General features: G+C 45.5%; 1 protein-coding gene across 1 annotated transcript in view; it reads left to right on the top strand.

The window, feature by feature from the left end:
- znf385a (zinc finger protein 385A) overlaps window positions 1-22,223 on the top strand; it is a 125,006-nt gene that overhangs the window by 80,586 nt on the left and 22,197 nt on the right. Inside the window, 2 exon segments of the mRNA XM_065005514.1 lie at window positions 1,051-1,161; window positions 9,774-9,951. Coding sequence (XP_064861586.1) covers window positions 1,051-1,161; window positions 9,774-9,951 — 289 coding nt within the window.

Raw genomic sequence — 22,223 nt, 5'->3', positions numbered from 1 at the left:
GCCATGGGGTGGACAGAAAATGTAGCAGTTTTCAATCAAATTTCCTGCAATTAAAAAAAAAATGCCATTGGGTGGAGAGAATTTCATGCAATTCTAAAAAAAGATTCCATAGGCCGAAGAGAAAATGTAGCCGTTTTAAAGCCAGTTTCCTGTCATTCTGCACTTTTGCACTTCATATGATATCTGAGTGAGAGTGACTAAACAAAATCAATGGGGGCCCCTGGGGGCGAGGGCCCCACGTGGGCACCTACCCTGTGTGCCTGGTCAATACTTCGGCCACGATTACTACAAGGTGTAGATAGCTGGCTAGACTAACTTACCATAAAATATGTTTTTACTGACGTGCTAATTGAGTGACTGTCAGTGACTAACATTACAAGAGAAAAACTGATGCACTACCAAATATCGAAACGGCACCTTGTGTATTCTACTATTCTAATTCGCAACAGTAAGTTGACACCCCGACTGAGTTCCTAGGGGCCGGGGGCCCCTTTTGCCTAGGGCCGGCCCTGTCTGGGACTGTGGTTTAAAAGAGGCTTAGCCTCCCGCAAAGCGTTGTCCTGGTGCTAAAGCTGGACAGTTAAATTTATACTGAGTGGCCTTACCGGCCTAACATCCCCATGATGGACACCCCAGCTGAAACAATTAGGAGGAGGTCACTCACTCAACAACCCCCCTCAGGGAAGAAAAAAAATGTGCCTTTCTTATTGGATTCAGAAAGTACCTCCCTGTTCCCCCACAGCAGCTCTGGAGGGCACATGGTGCTCACCGACTGCTCTACAGCACTATGATCAGCTGGCCTGTTGGACACTGGGCTTTGTAAGTGAGGGTGGTACACAAGCATATATATCATTTCCCTGTCTCATCAGTCTCCTTTTCTCTCTCTCCCTCTCTCTCTCTTTCTCTCTCTTCCTCCACCCATCCCGCTCTCTCTATCCTCCTTTTCTCTCTCTCCCTCTCTCTCTCTTTCTCTCTCTTCCTCCACCCATCCCGCTCTCTCTCTCTCTCTCTCTCTCTCTCTCTCTCTCTCTCTCTCTCTCTCTCTCTCAGATGGACCCAGTTCAGAAGGCGGTGATTAACCATACCTTTGGCGTTCCGCTGGTGAAGACCAAGAGGCCCATCATCTCCTGTAACGTGTGCCAGATACGCTTCAACTCTGAGGTACAGTACACTATAGCACTTCTCACAGCGTACTCACCATACTGTACCAATCTAAGATTTTTTTTTTACGCTAGCGTGCTAATCCAAACCAAACTGTCCCGAATCTGCACGGTTCCAGCAGCTATGATGGATGTGTAACCAGGCCAGTTTAGTACAGCTTGGTTTGGCTCCGGTGGTGTGAAATGCCCTTAACACTCGTAACACATCGTACAGCACAATTTCGGACACCATACGCACACTGTTTAGAAGGCTCTCTCTGTTTACTATTGTTTGTCCCTCTGTTTTTTATATCTCTCTGGACAAAGTGGTGACACCATGGACGTGTTGCATACGTCTGCTTGTGGTTCTGTAGTGTTTGGGACATCTGTTTGCGTTGTGGTTTGGCAGTCAACGCCTCATCGGAATATGGCGTACCTAGCCCGAGTGAGAGTTGGGCGACAAAGACACAGAACAGCTGAACAGCTGTACTTGATCCGGCTTGCGATGGAACCAATAGAATAGTCCCAAAATTCCCTGTCCACCTGGCAATCCAGGCAGGCTAAAAGAAAAGTATTTTAAGGAATTGAAATAGTATTTGAACCCAGGTCTGGTATAATACTGCAGTAACAGCCCTGGAGTGTTGCTAGGCAAGCTGACAGCATGAAAAAAAGATTTTCCTCCACGTTTCAAAGGGATTTTCTCTCCCCAACATCAACATGGGGAATGTTGATGAGGTTCTCCTTGAGCGCATGAAAACTCATTTCACATAAGCATACCGCAAAGTTTTAAGTCTACATCTCAAATGGCCTTACAGTGCACTACTTTTGACTCGGGGGGCATAGGGCTCTGTTCTAAAGTAGTGCACCACGTGCTCGGGGATAGGGCTCTGTTCTAAAGTAGTGCACCACGTGCTCGGGGATAGGGCTCTGTTCTAAAGTAGTGCACCACGTGCTCGGGGATAGGGCTCTGTTCTAAAGTAGTGCACCACGTGCTCGGGCATAGGGCTCTGTTCTAAAGTAGTGCACCACGTGCTCGGGGATAGGGCTCTGTTCTAAAGTAGTGCACCACGTGCTCGGGGATAGGGCTCTGTTCTAAAGTAGTGCACCACGTGCTCGGGGATAGGGCTCTGTTCTAAAGTAGTGCACCACGTGCTCGGGCATAGGGCTCTGTTCTAAAGTAGTGCACCACGTGCTCGGGGATAGGGCTCTGTTCTAAAGTACTGCACCACGTGCTCGGGGATAGGGCTCTGTTCTAAAGTAGTGCACCACGTGCTCGGGGATAGGGCTCTGTTCTAAAGTAGTGCACCACGTGCTCGGGGATAGGGCTCCATTTGGGACGCACTTGGAATCTCTCCAGAAATAAGTGCAGCGGCACTTTTTAGTCTGCCTTCTTTTATCAAATCGGATTCATGTGGTTTAATCCAAACCTCCGCTAACTACATGTTCATCAAACCACATGGCCCAGTTTATCTCGTTTTTAAATGGGCATACAGCCTGACTTGAGAAGCAGAACACAGGGACTAGGTTTATCTCAATGTGCAATGTTGCAATGCAAAATGTGCGTGAATGATTTCACGAATGTGCTGTGTGTGTGTGTGTGTGTGCGATGTGAGGGGGTGAGTAGGTTTAATGTCCCGTGTCGCCAGCATTCTCTGAATGCTTTAGAAGCTCCCAGTTAACAAAGCGTCCCGTATCTTAGCAAATCGCACCATGAACGTGTACATCAGCAAATAATACTTTCGTCTGCAGGCCTATAGTGAAACATTTTAAGGTCGGCTGTTATGGGCAAAATATTATTACGGCATAGACTTCAGTTCAAAGCCAGGGTGGATCTTTTCCCATATCCCAACCCCACACAGGGACTAGGGAGGACTAGGGAGTGCCCCATAACACTTCCATGATAATAGTGTCAACCCAGTAAACCTTTTCTATTTTAACTGAGCAGGCCTACAATCATGGCCTGCTTGTGGTTTCTGTGGCGGTGGAGCTGTACTCGTCTAGGCCGCATTGAGCAGAGGTAAAGCCCTCCCTAGGCCTCTGTAGGACACTTCAGATCTTGCGCGGCTCTGTTGGTAATCGTGCGTCACCGGCAGTGCCAAGGCTGTGGGTTCAATTCCCACGGAGATCCCACGTAGGCTACACTGTGAAAGTGAACGCAGTCATAGCTTAGGCTGCTACGCCCACAGGAAACAGCTGAATAAGGGTGATGTCTGTGTCTGTTATTCCTTTGGAAACTTGACCCTGGCTATCAAACTGTTAGGCGGTGTTGTTCGTATTTGAAGTTATGGTAAGTGATGGATATTTTTATTCAAGCTAATTTACTCGTCTTCGTGATCTCTATACTTTATTACTCCCATATCTGAAATATGAGACCTGATTCCATGGACAAAATGCCATGGTTGCATAAGTATGAAGTGTAGTAAGTGAAGTGCATGTCTCAGACCTGGATTCAAATAGGATTTGAAATCTTTCAACTATTTTGAGCTTTTGCTTGAGCCTGCCTCGGAGTGCCAAGTGGGTGAGATTCTCACGTCTGGGATTGTTCTTTTTTTGTTCCATTATGCCCGGCAAGCTCAATAAAGCACGGCTAAAGTACTTGAAATGATTTCAAATAGCATTTGAACCCAGGTCTGATGTCTTCAACATAAATGCCAGCGACCAGGGACTTGCAGGGTATAAGCTCTCTGTTTATAGCCTAGAATGTGACCTCTCAGCCAATCAGGTCTGACACATAAACATGCTGGTAAATATTTACACATACCGTCCAATAAAGAGCTCAGGACATGAGCGTTGTCGGGCCATCTATGACCCCCGACTCCCAGCAGGACCAGTAGCTGCCTCGCTGTGTTTTGCGCGTGTACGTACGTGCGTTCACACATGCATCCATGCATGTGTTCCTCCCTGCAGTGCTCTGTGGGTGTGTGCGTGTCACGCTTAGGGACTTCTGTTGCAGTCCCTTCTTACTGTCACGGCCAACACACATTTTTATTCCGAGCAGGTGAATGGCCTTACTGCACACTACGCTACGCGATGGAAAATAGGGTAAGGACTGTGCTTCCACCAAAGCTTTTTCCAACGACATAGTACAGTATGGAAGTTAACATTCTAGATGACACTGACAGTTCTCATATCAGTGTTAATCTTTAAGATAAATCCTCTCTTTTAATCAGAGAAACGTCTGCCTGGTACAGCCCAGAGAAACAAGTGGCCTCTGACCCTATCACCATACCATCAGCAGATATAGTACTTCTTCAAACGCTTATCTCATCCCCCCCCCCCCTTCCCATCTGTGCTCAAGTCAGTCAAGCCATTTCATGCTTCATTGCCTCATTCATATTCCTCTCTGACTGTCTGTCATTCTCTCTCGGTCTCTCGTGCTCTAGCTCTTTTCCCATCTTTCTCAATCTCTTTCTCTCTCTCTCTTTTTCCTCGCTATCTCTGTTTCTTTCTCTCTCTTGCTCTCTCTTGCTCTCTCTTGCTCTCTCTTGCTCTCTCTATTATTTACAGTGCGGAAAGCCTGAAATTGGCTGCCACTACTTATCATAAGATGCATTCGTCAAGGGCCAGGGTTATGCCATGGTCTGTGACAGCCCTGTTAACAGGGCTGGGAGGTGGAAAGATGGTGGAAAGGTGGGTGAGAGAGGGTAGAGAGGTGGAGAGTAGAGGTCAATCGATTATGATTTTTCAACGCCGATACCGATACCGATTATTGGAGGACCAAAAAAGCCGATACCGATTAATCGGACAAATTTTTATTTTATTTTATTTGTAATAATGACAATTACAACAATACTGAATGAACACTTATTTTAGCTTAATATAATACATCAATAAATTCAATTTAGCCTCAAATAAATAATGAAACATGTTCAATTTGGTTTAAATAATGCAAAAACACAGTGTTGGAGAAGAAAGTAAAAGTGCAATATGTGCCATGTAAAGAAGCTAACGTTTAAGTTCCTTGCTCAGAACATGAGAACATATGAAAGCTAGTGGTTCCTTTTAACATGAGTCTTCAATATTCCCAGGTAAGAAGTTTTAGATTGTAGTTATTATAGGAATTATAGGACTATTTCCCTCTATACCATTTGTATTTCATTAACCTTTGACTATTGGATGTTCTAATAGGCATTTTAGTATTGCCAGTGTAACAGTATAGCTTCCGTCCCTCTCCTCACTCCTCCCTGGCCTCGAACCAGGAACACAACGACAACATCCACCCTCGAAGCAGCGTTACCCATGCAGGGCAAGGGAAACAACCACGGGCTCAGAGCGAGTGACGTTTGAAACTCTATTAGCGCGCGCTAACTAGCTAGCTATTTCACTTCGGTTACACCAGCCTCATCTCGGGAGTTGAACAGTGCAATGCTTGACGCACAACGAAGAGCTGCTGGCAAAACGCACGAAAGTGCTGTTTGAATGAATGTTTACACGCCTGCTTCTGCCTACCACCGCTCAGTCAGATACTTAGATACTTGTATGCTTGTATGCTCAGTCAGATTATATGCAACTCAGGACACGCTAGATAATATCTAGTAATATCATCAACCATGTGAAGTTAACTAGTGATTATGATTGATTGATTGTTTTTTATAATATAAGTTTAATGCTAGCTAGCAATTTACCCTGGTTTACTGCATTCGTGTAACAGGCAGTCTCCACAACGAGAGAGAGGCAGGTCGTTATTGCGTTGGACTAGTTAACTGTAAGATTGGATCCCCCGAGCTGACAAGGTGAAAATCTGTTGTTCTGCCCCTGAACGAGGCAGTTAATCCACCGTTCCTAGGCCGTCATTGAAAATAAGAATGTGTTCTTAACTGACTTGCCTAGTTAAATAAGGATTAAATAAAGGTGTAAAAAAAATCGGCAAAATCGGTGTCCAAAAATACCGATTTCCGATTGTTATGAAAACTTGAAATCGGCCCCAATTAATCGGCCATTCCGATAAATCGGTCAACCTCTAGTGGAGAGATGGGTGAGAGAGGGTAGAGATGTGGAGAGATGGGTGAGAGAGGGTAGAGATGTGGAGAGAGGGTAGAGAGGTGTAGAGATGGGTGAGAGAGGGTAGAGGTGGAGAGATGGGTGAGAGAGGGTAGAGAGGTGGAGAGATGGGTGAGAGAGGGTAGAGGTGGAGAGATGGGTGAGAGAGGGTAGAGATGTGGAGAGATGGGTGAGAGAGGGTAGAGATGTGGAGAGAGGGTAGAGAGGTGTAGAGATGGGTGAGAGAGGGTAGAGAGGTGTAGAGATGGGTGAGAGAGGGTAGAGGTGGAGAGATGGGTGAGAGAGGGTAGAGATGTGGAGAGAGGGTAGAGAGGTGTAGAGATGGGTGAGAGAGGGTAGAGAGGTGTAGAGATGGGTGAGAGAGGGTAGAGGTGGAGAGATGGGTGAGAGAGGGTAGAGAGGTGGAGAGATGGGTGAGAGAGGGTAGAGGTGGAGAGATGGGTGAGAGAGGGTAGAGGTGGAGAGATGGGTGAGAGAGGGTAGAGAGGTGGAGAGGTGGGTGAGAGAGGGTAGAGATGTGGAGAGATGGGTGAGAGAGGGTAGAGAGGTGGAGAGATGGGTAGAGATGTGGAGAGATGGGTGAGAGAGGGTAGAGATGTGGAGAGATGGGTGAGAGAGGGTAGAGAAGTGGAGAGATGGGTGAGAGAGGGTAGAGAGGTGGAGAGATGGGTGAGAGAGGGTAGAGATGTGGAGAGGGGGATGATGTGGCATCAACCTCTAGTGTCCCCGATCGGTGCGTATGGTGTGTGTGTGTCGCCAGCCCCCAATATCTCTCGCCCTGCCTGTGTGTGGGGTTGACGGCGATGGGGGGGAATAACCTTGCTGTGAGTTGCTTCAGGACAAGAGTGATGTCACAGGCCGGTTTCACGCTGCATTGGTCAACGTCACTTAGTGCTGCAGCATGACCCAGCTGGTCCGGCCCCTCCTCTCTCCTCTCTATGCTCATCTGGAGCTGCTGCATTGCAATGTGTGTCCTTGTGCCACAGCTCCTCTCTCAGTATCCATACTTTGCAGCACATGTACCCTCAATATGCTGATTACAATCACTTCTCTCTATATCACATGTTGCTTCTCTCTGACCTCTCGATAAGCTATGCGGTCCTTTTCAGTCTACGTTTCTCTCGTGTTGCTCTCCTCTTTCTTTCTGTCTCTCGTTCTTGCTCTTTCTTCCTTTCCTCCTGCATTGTTCTTCTTCTTGTCCTCCGTCTCTCTGGCCAGCCATTATCTTCTCCCATAACCTCTGCCAACCCCCTCTCTGTGCTGTCTTCTCTCTGTGCATGATTCCATATGTGTTATTTCATCGTTTTGACATCTTCACTGTTATTCTACAATGTAGAAAATAGTACAAAAATAAAGAAAAACCCTTGAATGAGTAGGTGTTTTCATTTTTTTACCAGTAGTGTACCTAATATTTACAATGGCCAAACCCTCCCCTAACCCGGACGATGCTGGGCCAATTGTGCACTGCCCTATGGGACTCCCGATCATGGCCGGTTGTAATACACCCCGGAATCAAACCAGGGTCTGTAGTGACGCCTTAGACCACTGTGCTACTCGGGAGCCTGATGCCTTAACCACAGACTATTGCCATCCAAACCACAGGAGCTCCAGCCTAGGTCCTCTTTCCCTCTCCCCCTTCTCATCTCCCCACCCCGTCCGGGCCAGCCATCCAGCCAAGGCCGTCTCTCTGCTCGCTCACCTTCCTCTCTCCACCTCTCCTCCAATGTCAAGCCTGTCTATCCTCAGCCATCCCAGCCTACCATCCCTCCTTCTGTCCAACAATGCTTCAGTCAAGGCCCCCTCTCTCTGCTCCTCTCCCCTCTCACCTCCCGTCCTCCTACTATCCTCGCACCTCCTCTCCTTCCCTACCGAACCAGTATAACTGAGCCCCTGCCCTGAGCCCCTAGTTAGCCGGTGGTGTGGTGTGCTGTGCCACTTGATTTCTCTGTCCCTGTCATCGCCTGTCCGTTGCAGCTGTCAGCGGCTCTCCAGACCTGTTTTATAAGCCTTAATAATCATCATCATCATCATCATCATCTTGATACAATAATTATTCGCCCAGCCAATGTATGCACACACACACACACGCACACACGCACACACACACATCAACATTCCAGAGGCTTTGGGCATGCCTTTTTCATCCTGCTAGCTGCCAGATGATCTGTTTGAAGTGTTCACAGTGCACAGCGGAGGGGTGTGTGTGTGTGTGTGTGTGTGTGTGTGTGTAAAGCACAGCACTGCTGCAGCAGCAGGCCATCATGAGGAAGTAGACCATGGGCAACAGCTCCTAGGTGTCTCAAGACCTAGCCAGGCAGAGGTCAATCTGTCCATCCAAACAACCACACTAATACAGACAGACAGAGACCAATTGGCCAATCAACACACTGAGCTGAGACAAACGTATAGCTGTACATACTTCTCCAAATAGTGGCCAGTGGTGAGAAGTGAGGGGTGGATGGAGAGTCTTGCAAAAGGACAGGGAATGTCTCTGTCTGCAATGTCCCCTACTCCAGTCCTGTCCTTTTAATGGATGACTCCCTCTGTTGTTTACCCCTGAACCAAGACATTAACAGGAGCACTCCTTTCAGCAGGAGATGAACCAGAACAGTGCTACTGGAATGGATACGTGGATTGAGTTTCTCTCTGTTGGACTGCAGGACATTCCCCAGACTTCCATCCACCTGCACCTTCCAGCTCCCACCACTGCCACAAAGGGTATAGATACCCACTGCCCAGTGGCACGTATATTTTGAGGGATATGCATTTCAATATAAGCAATCAACTCCGAGTTTGTCTAGGCTTATTGGAGAAGCTGTAGGCAGCCTTGGTATTCTGGTGTTAGGTTTTGCTCTGTCGGAGTGGAAGGATCGACGAATGCCGGCCTCCCCATTGATAATTTACACAGTCAGATGAGGAGGCCCAAGGGTGATGTGTGTGTGGGGTTGGATGGGTGAGGGGGCTTATGGGGCCATAGGCAGACAAGATGCCCCCCCCCTTACTGCAGGCATGTCTCTCATCATGTCTGTCTGGGATAATGACATGAGTGGAGGAGGGGGAAGGGGGGGGACCAGGAAGTTTTCCTTGATCAGGTAAAACTCCTGCCTCCACAGCCTAGATCATTACTCCCTAGAGTATTAGTGATCAGATGACATGTTACACTCTGCTATGTCCTCTATGCATGCCATTTTGCAGCCTGGCTCCTGTCTCCTATCCCCGATGCAGATTGAATAGCATACCAGACACCGAAACTGTGTGTGTGTGTGTGTGTGTGTGTGTGTGTGTGTGTGTGTGTATGTGTGTGTGTGTGTGTCTGTGTGTGTCTGTGTCTGTGTCTGTGTCTGTGTCTGTGTCTGTGTGTGTGTGTGTGTGTGTGTGTGTGTGTGTGTGTGTGTGTGTCTGTGTGTGTGCGTTTATCACTCTTGGATTCACGGATATGTATCAATGTACCCAGGCACACAATGGCAGGTATACTATATCAAACTGCGTCATTGTGAGCACCGCATTCATTGGCTGGTGTGTATGGTGTTTTGGGCCTCTGTTTCCCAGTCAGTTTGTATCCATCCTGTGTTTTATTCACCTGTTGTTTTCGTTAGCCTAAATCCTATTCTCCATCTCTCCATCTCTACACAGAGCCAGGCAGAAGCCCACTACAAAGGCAACCGCCACGCCCGGAGAGTCAAAGGCATCGAGACCTCCAAGAGTCGCCCCCAGGAGGGTGACAAGCCGGCCCCACCTGTCCCCCCCTCCCCGTCCGACCCCAGTGGACCCCTTACAGGCACCTCGGACATCAGCGACCCCTGCAACGCAGGTAAGACCATGGTGGAGAGAGACTTTGAATATCCCCTAGCACTTACATACAGGGAGTACAGTAACAGTATACTGCCAATACCAGCTCTCAGTACAGGGTGTTGGGTGTATACCAACTATACCCTGCACAGTTCCATCATCACCCCACACCAATACAGTGGAAACATTTATGGGTGACCGACATTATAACAGGGTTGATGGCAAGTAAATGCTGTTGAAAATAAACCTAAGACATCGAAAACAAATTGTATTTGTCACATGCGCCGAATACAAGCGGTGTAGACTTTGCCGTTTATGCTTACTTTTAAAACGGAAGAAACAATTGCTAAATAAAAGAAGGGAATAGTGACACGATAAAATAACAGTAACGAGGCTATATACAAAGAGTACTGGCACTGAGTCAACGTGCAGGGGTACGAGCTAGTTGAGGTAATTAAGGTAATATGTACATGTAGGTAGGGGTAAAAATGAGGATAGATAATAAATAGAGTAGCAGCAGCATATATGAAGAGCGTGAAAGAGTGTCTGTGTGTGAGTGCGTGTGTGTGCGTGTGTATTGGAGTGTCAGTGTAGTATGTCGGTGAGTGTGTGGGTAGAGTTCAGTGAGTGTGCATAGAGCCGGTGCAAGAGAGTCAGTGCAACGACAAAAAAAGCGGAGTCATTGCAAATAGTCAGGGTAGCCATTTGATTACCTGTTCAGTAATCTTTTGACTTGGGGGTAGAAGCTTTTCAGAATCCTTTTGGTCCCAGACTTGGCGCTCTGGTACCGCCTGCCATATGGCAACATGCAGATCAGTCTATGACTTGGGTTGTTGGAGTGTTCAACCATTTTTTAGGGACTTTCTCTGCACCGCCTGGTATAGAAATCCTGGATGGCAGGGAACTTGGCCCCAATGATGTACTGGGCTGTACGCACTACCCTCTCTAGCGCCTTGCGGTCGGATGCTAAGCAGTTGCCAAGTGGTGATGCAACCAGTCATATTCTCTCAATGGTGCAGCTGTCAAACTTTTGAGGATCTGATGGCCCATGCCAAATCTTTTCAGCCTCTTGAGGGGGAAATGGCGTTGTCATGCCCTCTTCACGACTGTATTGGTGTGTTTGGGCCATGTTTCCTGTAGTCCAAGATCAGCTCCTTTGTCTTGCTGACATTGAGGGAGAGGTTGTTGTCCTGGCAACACACTGCCAGGTCTCTGACCTCCTCCCTATAGGCTGTCATCCTCATCAGTGATCAGGCCTACCACCTTTGTGTCATCTGCAAACTTAATGATGGTGTTGGAGTCATGCACGACCACACAGTCGTGGGTAAGCAGGGGGTACAGGATGGGACTAAGCACGCACCCCTGAGGGCCCCCCGTGTTGATGGTTAGTATGGCAGATTTGTCATTGCCTACCATCACCACCTGGGTGCGGCCCGTCAGGAAGTCCAGGATCCAGTTGCAGAAAGAGATGTTTAGTCCCAGGGTCCAAAGCTTAGTGGTAAGCTTGGGGGGGCACTATGATGTTGAATGCTGAGCTGTAGTCAATGAACAGTATTCTCACAGAGGTGTTCCTTTTGTCCAGGTGGGAAAGGGAAGTGTGCAATAGAGAATCTGTGGATCTGTCGGGCGGTATGCGAATTGGAGTCTGGTGTGTCTGGGATGGTGGCGTTGATATGACCAGCCTTTCAAAGCATTTCATGGCTACAGATGTGAGTGCTACGGGCTATAGTCATTTAGACAGGTTAGCTTGGTGTTCCTGGGCACAGGGACTATGGTGGTCTGCTTGAAACATGTAGGTATTACAGACTGTGTCAGGGAGAGGTTGAAAATGTCAGTGAAGACACTTGCCAGCTGGTCACTGCATGCACTGAGTATTTGTCCTAGTGATTTGTCTGGCCCTGTGGCCTTAAGAATGTTAACCTGTTTAAAGGTCTTACTCACATTGACCATGGAAAGTGTGATCACACAATCATCTGTAACGGCTGGTGATCTTATGCATGGTTCAGTGTTGCTTGCCTTGATGGGAGCATAGGAGGTATTTAGCTCGTCTGGTTAGCTGGCAGCTCGTGTCTGGGTTTCCCTTTGTAATCCGTAATAGTTTGCAAGCCTTGCTACATCCGACAAGCATCAGAGCCGGTGTAGTAGAATTCAATCTTAGTCCTGTATTGATGCTTTGCCTGTTTGATGGTTTGTCGGAGGGCATAGCGGGATTACTTATAAGCATCTGGATTAGTGTCCCGCTACTTGAAAGTGGCAGCTCTAGTTAAGTGCGGATGTTGCCTATAATCCATGGCACCTGGTTGGGATTTGTTCGAAAGGTTACTGTTTGGGCCACGTTGTCGATGCACTTATTAATTGTGACCGACCGGCTCAAATCGGTCTTATGTAGAAAAATTTGAAATAGTGTTTTTTACATTTTTGGATAAGTAGAGACTCAAAATGATATATCATACACTATATCATACACTACAGTTGAGGAACAATGGGAAAGTAATTTTGCTTTGAAAGTTGAGAAAATGGCCTTTGAATGTTTAACAGTTAACCCACTAGGCTGTCATTGTAAATAAGATATTTTTTCTTTAAGAATGAGCCCCTTTTTTCCCAATTTTCACCTAAAATTACATACCCAATTCTAACTGGCCCTGAAGCAAGGATATGCATATTCTTGGTACCATTTGAAAGGAAACACTTTGAAGTTCATGGAAATGTGAAAGGAATGTAGTAGAATAACACAATAAATCTGGTACAAGATAATACAAAGAAAAAAACGCTTTTTTGTATTTTTTTTGTACCATCATCTTTGAAATGCAATAGAAAGGCCATAATGTATTATTCCAGCCCATGAGCAATTTAGATTTTGGCCACTAGATGGCATCAGTGTATGTGAAAAGTTTTAGACTGATCCAAAGAACCATTGCATTTCTGTTCAAAATGTTGAATCGAGACTGCCCAAATGTGCCGAATTTGTTTATTAATAACATTTCATGTTGTAAAATTGTGCACTCAAACAATAGCATGGTATTATTTCACTGTAATATCTACTGTAAATTGGACAGTGAAGTTAGATTAACAAGAATTTAAGCTTTCTGCCAATATCAAATATGTCTATGTCCTTGGAAATGTTCTTGTTACTTACAACCTCATGCTAGTCGCATTTAGCCTATGTTAACTCAAGGTTAAATAAAAATGTAATATAACAGCCGTCAAGCACCAAAGCTAACTTGCCAGCTAAATCCAGACACAAATGAGAGAAAAGCTCACTGAACATTACTCGCCCTAGTAGAGCTGGTTAGGCTGTTATGTTATCCAGAGCGTTGGTGACTGTCACTGTGCTGCCAGTTTGTCCGTTCGTAAATTCAGAGCGTTTCGCTCTCGGAGCGTTCAGAGCCCAACCTGGACGCTCTGGCCGATGAGTAGGGATTGCTTGCATTGCTTGCTGTTTGGGGTTTTAGGCTGGGTTTCTGTACAGCACTTTGAGATATCAGCTGATGTACGAAGGGTTATATAAATACATTTGATTTGATTTGATTTAGGGTTGAGCCGAACGTTCTGACCTCACAACGGCAGTCAAGCACCCAAGCTAACTGGCTAACATTGGCTAGCTTGCTAGCTACTTCAACACATAATGACAGAACACCCCACTTTGACCATTTTACTCGCCCTAGCAGAGCTGGTTAGGCTGTTTTCATGTTATCCAGAGTGTTGGTGACTGTAACTGTGCTGCTGGAAACAATTTATTTACACCTTTTTGCTGACGTTTACTGACACCGGTAATATTCAACGGGTGTTGAATTATTCTGCGCTCTGGCACACTGAGATGAGTCTTTTGTTAAGACATTAGCTAGCTAGCTAGGTAAACAATGAATCATAATCCAAACTCTGCATGAATCTGCAGGTAGCTAACCAACCAGGTTCAATGTTAGCTAGCTAACATTAGGCTATAATTAGTGGCTCTGAGATACCAATTATAAGATCATACACGTAATGTTAGCTAGTGAGCCAACCAGCTAACATTAGCTAGCGAACAGTACACTAACTTCAAATGAAACAACTTTCTGTCAAAATTACAAATGTGTAATATCTGGAAATGTAGCTAGCTAGACTATCTTACATACATCATGGATGGACGAGTCTCCTGTCGGATGCCATGGTTGCCCTTAGTTTAAAGATGTAATCCGGAGACAGGTGTTTTCTCCTGAGCTATCATTCTCAAATTGCACTGATTTCAAAACTCGGTTCACCAGAAAGTGGAGAGCATACATGTAATGTTAGCTAGAAAGCCAGCCAGCCAGCTAACGTTAGCTAGCTAACAGTACACTTTAACTTGACATTAGGTTTATGCAGTTTTACTACTCAATACATTTGATAGAAAACCGCGATAGCCAGGTTTACCTAGACATACTGACTAGCTCAAATAGACAGAAGCGTGCTTTATGGCAGACTAATCCAAGCTCATCTCTCAGCATGCCCAGCCCACTCATTATGTCAGCCAATCATAGCTAGCGGAAAGGTTGCAATATTTTTCTGTGGATAGACCAACTAGGCTCATAATTTAACAATTGTATTTGTATTTGCAGCATACAAGTTTGTTATTAAGGCACATGGAATTTTCGAGAAGGCATTTCTGAAAACATATTTTGATTTAAAAAAAAATGTTTTTTTTTGTAAGCAGGAATCAGGAGGATAGAGTTAGGGTTAGATTTGCCAAATGGAGGGCAAGGGAGATTAAAGGTGAACAAAAGTTTTTTTTCGCATCTAGTTGCACAGGTGACTTGTTAGTAGAAATGAGGTAAGGCTGCATTAAAATCACCTGCCACTAGGAGCATTGTGTTGTTTGCTTATAGCCTTATACAGCTGGTTGAGTGCGGTCTTAGTGCAGTAAATAGACAGCTACGCAAAATAAAGCAAAATATAGATAAAAACTCTCTTGGTAAATAGTGTGGTCTACAGCTTTTCATTAGGTATTCTAACTCGGGCGAGCAGAACCTCAAGACTTCCTTAATATTAGCGATGGTGTGAACAATATCGCATTGCTTGCTTTTTGAGGTTTTAGGCTGGGTTCTGTATAAGCACTTTGTGACATCTGCTGATGTAAAAAGAGCTTAATAAATTCATTTGATTTGATGAAAACATGATGTACAAAAAAAGTTAAGATCAGCTAAAAGAATTACAGCACAATTGGTCCGGAGCCCGTAAAAATGGCTACTATTCCCTCCAGTGCCATTCTACCACATCCATTCTACCACATCCATTCTACCACATCCATTCTACCACATCCATTCTACTACATCCATTCTACCACATCCATTCTACCACATCCATTCTACTACATCCATTCTACCACATCCATTCTACCACATCCATTCTACCACATCCATTCTACTACATCCATTCTACCACATCCATTCTACTACATCCATTCTACCACATCCATTCTACTACATCTATTCTACTACATCCATTCTACTACATCCATTCTACTACATCCATTCTACCACATCCATTCTACCACATCCATTCTACCAGATCCATTCCAGTGGAAAGAGGGGAACTGGCCAGGCAGAGACAGCAAGGGCGGTTCGTTGCTCCAGAGCCTTTCCGTTCACCTTCCCACTCCTGGGCCAGACTACACTCAATCATATGACCCACTGAAGAGATGAGTCTTCAGTAAAGACTTAAAGGTTGAGACCGAGTTTGCGTCTCTGACATGGGTAGGCAGACCGTTCCATAAAAATGGAGCTCTATAGGAGAAAGCCCTGCCTCCAGCTGTTTGCTTAGAAATTCTAGGGACAATTAGGAGGCCTGCGTCTTGTGACCGTAGCGTACGTGTAGGTATGTACGGCAGGACCAAATCAGAGAGATAGGTAGGAGCAAGCCCATGTAATGCTTTGTAGGTTAGCAGTAAAACCTTGAAATCAGCCCTTGCTTTGACAGGAAGCCAGTGTAGAGAGGCTAGCACTGGAGTAATATGATCACATTTTTTGGTTCTAGTCAGGATTCTAGCAGCCGTATTTAGCACTAACTGAAGTTTATTTAGTGCCTTATCCGGGTAGACGGAAAGTAGAGCATTGCAGTAGTCTAACCTAGAAGTGACAAAAGCATGGATTAATTTTTCTGCATCATTTTTGGACAGAAAGCTTCTGATTTTTGCAATGTTACGTAGATGGAAAAAAGCTGTCCTTGAAATGGTCTTGATATGTTCTTCAAAAGAGAGATCAGGGTCCAGAGTAACGCCGAGGTCCTTCACAGTTTTATTTGAGACGACTGTACAACCATCAAGATTAATTGTCAGATTCAACAGAAGATCTCTTTGTTTCTTGGGACTTAGAACAAGCATCTCTGTTTTGTCCGAGTTTAAAATTAGAACGTTTGCAGCCATCCACTTCCTTATGTCTGAAACACATGCTTCTAGCAAGGGCAATTTTGGGGCTTCACCATGTTTCATTGAAATGTACAGCTGTGTGTCATCCGCATAGCAGTGAAAGTTAACATTATGTTTTCGAATAACATCCCCAAGAGGTAAAATATATAGTGAAAACAATAGTGGTCCTAAAACGGAACCTTGAGGAACACCGAAATTTACAGTTGATTTGTCAGAGGACAAACCATTCACAGAGACAAACTGATATCTTTCCGACAGATAAGATCTAAACCAGGCCAGAACTTGTCCGTGTAGACCAATTTGGGTTTCCAATCTCTCCAAAAGAATGTGGTGATCGATGGTATCAAAAGCAGCACTAAGGTCTAGGAGCACGAGGACAGATGCAGAGCCTCGGTCCGATGCCATTAAAATGTCATTTACCACCTTCACAAGTGCCGTCTCAGTGCTATGATGGGGTCTAAAACCAGACTGAAGCATTTCGTATACATTGTTTGTCTTCAGGAAGGCAGTGAGTTGCTGAGCAACAGCCTTTTCTAAAATGTTTGAGAAGAATGGAAGATTCGATATAGGCCGATAGTTTTTTATATTTTCTGGGTCAAGGTTTGGCTTTTTCACTGCCACTTTTAGTGAGTTTGGTACACATCCGGTGGATAGAGAGCCATTTATTATGTTCAACATAGCAGGGCCAAGAACAGGAAGCAGCTCTTTCAGTAGTTTAGTTGGAATAGGGTCCAGTATGCAGCTTGAAGGTTTAGAGGCCATGATTATTTTCATCATTGTGTCAAGAGATATAGTACTAAAACACTTGAGCGTCTCTCTTGATCCTAGGTCCTGGCAGAGTTGTGCAGACTCAGGACAACTGAGCTTTGAAGGAATACGCAGATTTAAAGAGGAGTCCGTAATTTGCTTTCTAATAATCATAATCTTTTCCTCAAAGAAGTTCATGAATTTATCACTGCTAAAGTGAAAGTCATCCTCTCTTGGGGAATGCTGCTTTTTAGTGAGCTTTGCGACAGTATCAAAAAGGAATTTCAGATTGTTCTTATTTTCCTCATTCTACCACATCCATTCTACTACATCCATTCTACCACATCCATTCTACCACATCCATTCTACCACATCCATTCTACCACATCCATTCTACCACATCCATTCTACCACATCCATTCTACCACATCCATTCTACTACATCCATTCTACTACATCCATGTTTTAATACAGTTAGTTTTATCAATCCATAGGGAAATGAAGTGACCACTGTGGGCTGAGGGAGATATGAATAGCTCTCAACTGGCATGGAGGAATAACAATCACATAGGCCTTGAAGTATGTTGTTCTGGTCCTTCATGGCTCCTCTCTCTGTGTGGTCGGGTCTAACTCTGACCTTAATTGATGGCTAGAGTCTGCTCCTCCCACATTCCCACCAGCACAGCATCCGCAAAGCACAACAGACTCTGTTTAGGCCCAGATCTCCTCTGTCACTGCTGTCCAGCTGACCCTGAGATGACAATAACAAAATGACCAACACACAGAGAGAAGCTGGACCAAAAACAGCGAGAGAAGCAGAAACTCACTAAGGACTATTTTTTGTCTCTAACTCCATGCAGAGACTAACTCCTTTTTTCAAATACCTTAGAAATACATAGTTACTTAGTCACGGCTGTCTCCCTAACCCTGAGATGACAAACACACAGATAAATACCGGACCAAAATCTCAGCTGCAAGTAGAGCCCAAGGACTTAGAAAGGGGAGCTCTGGTTATAAATTCTTGCAGAACCTAGCTCCAAGTTCAAATACTTTACAAATGCATCCTTCCTTCCTCCCTTCATTGAAGTAGGCTAACAGCTGATCTTGTGATCGGACATGACAGGACTGGTGAAAGCTGTATGGTGGAAACCCTTGATCCCAAACGTGTCAGTGAATACTTCAGCGAAGGGGAAAAGGAAGGACTCATTTCTATCAGAATTTGAATATGGCCTTTTGAGCAGAGACGCACGAGTAGCACATTGTGGAAAACCTCTCCTGCCAAACCAGCAGGTCGATCTGAGGACAGCAGCAGCGTGTATTGTTGGATCTGAGTTCTTTAAAGGAATGTATTGCACTACTAATGCTGTGTTGCCTTCAAAACAATGAAAGGCTTCTACAATGCTTGTCCTGTTAAGTAGCCTGGTCCCATATCTCTTTGTGCTGACTTGGCAACTCCTATGTCAATTCTTTGGTCATTGTCAATTTCACCGTGGGGTGTTGGCAAGACTGCACACAGATATCTGGGACCGGGCTACCTATTTAAAGCTTGACCTCAGAGAAACAAACCGGTGAATTTGCAGTTCTCATAATGGCACCATAACGTGGCAGCTTTTCTTGGCCTCTTTAATTCGGACCCCCTTCGGTGTGTTTATAGTTATGGGTCGGTGTTTTATTAGGTATTAGAGTGTGATTTGTCACACAGTCAAAATAAACTGTGGGGTCTGGGAGGAGGTAGAGGGTGCTAAGGGAGGGAGGGAGAGAGCGCGTGAGAGAGACGGCTTAGCTGTCGGAAGACAGCTATTGGTATGGAAAGATCACAGCTGACATCAGTTTAATCAGTCTAATCTAATGTAATTCAGTGTTGTTGTCAGATTATTGGAGTGACAGGTTGGTTGTTAGGGATAGAGGGCAAGGTGGAGGGTGTTGCGCTCTTTCTCTCGCTCTCTGTCGCTGGGAAGCCGGTCTCTCACTCTCTTTCTGCCTGTCTTTCTCACTCTCTCTCTCTCTTTCTGCCTCAGTCTCTGCCATACTCTCTGGTCCCTGGAGTGGCTCAGTCGGTAGAGCATGTTGCCTGCAATGCCAGGGTTGTGGGTTTGATTCCCAGGGGGGACCAGCACAGAGGGGGAAAGAAGTATGAAGTGTATGCAGTCACTACTGTAAGTCACACTGGATAAGAGTGTCTGCTAAATGACTCAAATGTAAATGCTCCTCTCTCTCTCTCTCCACCCAGAACTTTCCATTCCCTCACTCTGTCCATCTCCGTCCCTCCCCTGAATCAAACACGTCATAATAAAATAACTGGGGCATATTTTGAATCTGGTGTTGGCATTTGAAAAAGGTTGCGCTGACCATTTTTTCCCCAGGGAAACACAGGGCAGGTGTCATCAAAAAAAGCTGAAACAATAACATAGAAACGGATAAAGGACAGGGACCGACAGACATCATACGGTGTCACAACTCCTAACTGAAGGGCTCTGCCTTTCTTCTCCCTGAGTTTGTTTCATATCGTTCTTGTGGCTTTGTTTCCACTTTACCCCCCAAGAACTAAAGCCATTTCCACGCTACTGAGTCAAACGGAGCCGAGCCAAACTGAGCTGTACTGGACTGGCCTGCGTACACATTCCACCATACTTGAAAGGACAATGTGAAAATGAAATATCTCAGCCAACCTCGTGCAGTTTGGGTCGCCACAATAGTGAAACATGCTTATGAGGGCAGACGGGCCGTCTCTCTGCCTCACAGAGTGATCTGTATCCTGCAGTCCTTCAGTCGCACGGCCCTCGGCCCAGTCATATCAGAACTCCTAATTGAGGGTGAGGGGCTTAACATTCTGATGTGGCTGCCTTTCTTCATCCCAAGGGTGTTTTCATATCTCTCTTCTGACTTTAACCCACCGCTAGAAGCATGAGACATCATATGGTGTCGTGACAGAAGGACCGGACAGGGGTCCAGTCCTCTGAAGGGGTCTAATGGGTGACCACATAGCTCTAAAGGGGACTGAAACCAAACCAAACTGTGCTGATCTGGCCTGGTTATTCACCCACCATAGTTTCTAGAATTGTGGGTCGGCAACAAGGTCTTAAGAGGCCAGTCTGACCGTCTATATAGCCTACAGCCTTGCAGTCACAGAGGTTTCAGTGTCCAACTCCACTCCAGTCTCAATTAATGAGGCTCTGAGATAATTCCAGAGGGAAGCAGTCAAAACAAGCCTACCATGATCTAAATGTGAAAGCAGATACATGTGAAAGAATGCATTTTTCCATCCAAGACTCTTTCTTGTGACCCTGGAAGCCCAGCCATCTCCCTGAATGTCAGTGAGTGCGTGTGTCTCTCTCTCTCCCTAGCTGCGATTGTGTGTGTATCCCAGTGCACTCGGTGTTTGATGCAGTCTCACAACACCAGTTTCACAACATCAGTTCCATGGAGGGGGACATCCAGGGCCTGTGAGGGCCAGCAGCTGTGGTCCCAGCTGGGGTATGTTGCAGTTGGAGGAGCCTTGTCTGGAGGATGAAGAATGGGTGGGTGGGTCTGGCTGGGCGTTCACTGTAGTTCACATAGTGGGGTCCATAGGATAACATACACACATGCTACGCAAAGACACACACACACGCACACACACACATAGGCACGTACAAATACACACACATGCACTCGTGTGAAAACACACACGCAGACACTGTGGGCTGTGGTCAGGGAGGGTGAGAGGGGAGGAAAATAATTCCCATGCTTGAGCAGAGCTTGGCTACTACCATGCAGTTCCGTGTGATGGTCGATGCAGATTGTTTTACTGTGTAAAGTCTGTTTGTTTGGTCTGATTTTCAGACGTCACAGTTCTTATTTTGATTTGTGCTGTCCAATTTTGAGTTTAGAATGGTGTTCAAATCCCCTGCACAGATAAGAGTGCCAGTGGTTTCTGTGGCAATTAAATCAAACACCTTCCTGTAGAAGACCATGTCACTCCCTGGGGGTGCGTATACATTAAATAATGTAACTTCCTGTAGAAGACCATGTCACTCCCTGGGGGTGCGTATACATTAAATAATGTAACTTCCTGTAGAAGACCATGTCACTCCCTGGGGGTGCGTATACATTCAACTTACATTAAACATACATTAAACAGTAACATCCTTGTTATCCAGTTTACATTTAACAAGTATAAATCTACCCTCCTTGACTTTAATTTCTGACATAAACTCAAAATGAACTGAATTTGGGTTCAAGATTGCAACTCCCCTTCTACCCATTTTGCAAGAAGAAAACAAATTGTTCCTATATCCCATTTTCTTGAGTTTCTCGTGTTCAGGTGTGGATAAGTGAGTTTCCTGCCAGAATAGTATGTCAACTTCTCTCCCGTTTCATCTCTGCTATGACCTTACTTCTCTTGATGTCACTCCCCAGTCCGTTTACATTGAGACTGATGACCTTAAATTCCCCATGATGCATCGATATCAATAAAAAAAAAACTGTGCACCATATCTGCCTGCTTATCATGAGCCTAAAAATGAACGAAACATCAAGAACGATAATAAAGTAAACCAAAGTAGGAAAATACTTTGGTATTTGGACTCCCATGTCAGAGGACTGTCTCTTGCCTCCGGGGTTTGAGGGGACGATCCTGTCCGCAGGATGAGCCCCTCGCTCAGATATGAAAACGTAGTTACAAACAAGACCTGGTGGAACCGAAAATAATAAGGGCGCCTATTTTGTCGCTTATACACATCGGTTAATTACAAGTGAAAACTATATCGGCCATGCTTGCATATCATGAATCCTCCCCTCGATATGCCCTTCTGTCGCCCCGTTGTCAATGTGTCATTAATCCTTAGCTAATATATATGTCATTAACGTGACGCTACTTAGTGTGTTCGTAAAGAACACATACTTTTGTCTACTCACCCTCGTTCAGCATTGGGGGGGAAATAGGGGATATATTTGACCTATTGCAATGTCAACCGTAACAACCCAAAGTCTTAACAGCTCGCGGTAACTATTCATTCTGTTAAATCTGATTCAGTCTCTTCCATCTTCCCGTTGGAAATGCCTGAGTCTCTCTCGGATGTGAACGTCCTCTCGCCGAGATGGTTTCCCTCTTTCTCCATGACCCTGCTTGTCGACAACGATCCATGGGAGAGCCTGCTCGAGTCTTACCGTTGGTGATGTCGCCT

The sequence above is a fragment of the Oncorhynchus nerka genome, linkage group LG20, assembly GCF_034236695.1.
Source record: "Oncorhynchus nerka isolate Pitt River linkage group LG20, Oner_Uvic_2.0, whole genome shotgun sequence".
NCBI classification, from domain to species: domain Eukaryota; kingdom Metazoa; phylum Chordata; class Actinopteri; order Salmoniformes; family Salmonidae; genus Oncorhynchus; species Oncorhynchus nerka.
Note: the sequence above shows the minus strand (reverse complement) of the source record. Positions and strands in the feature narration are given on the sequence as shown.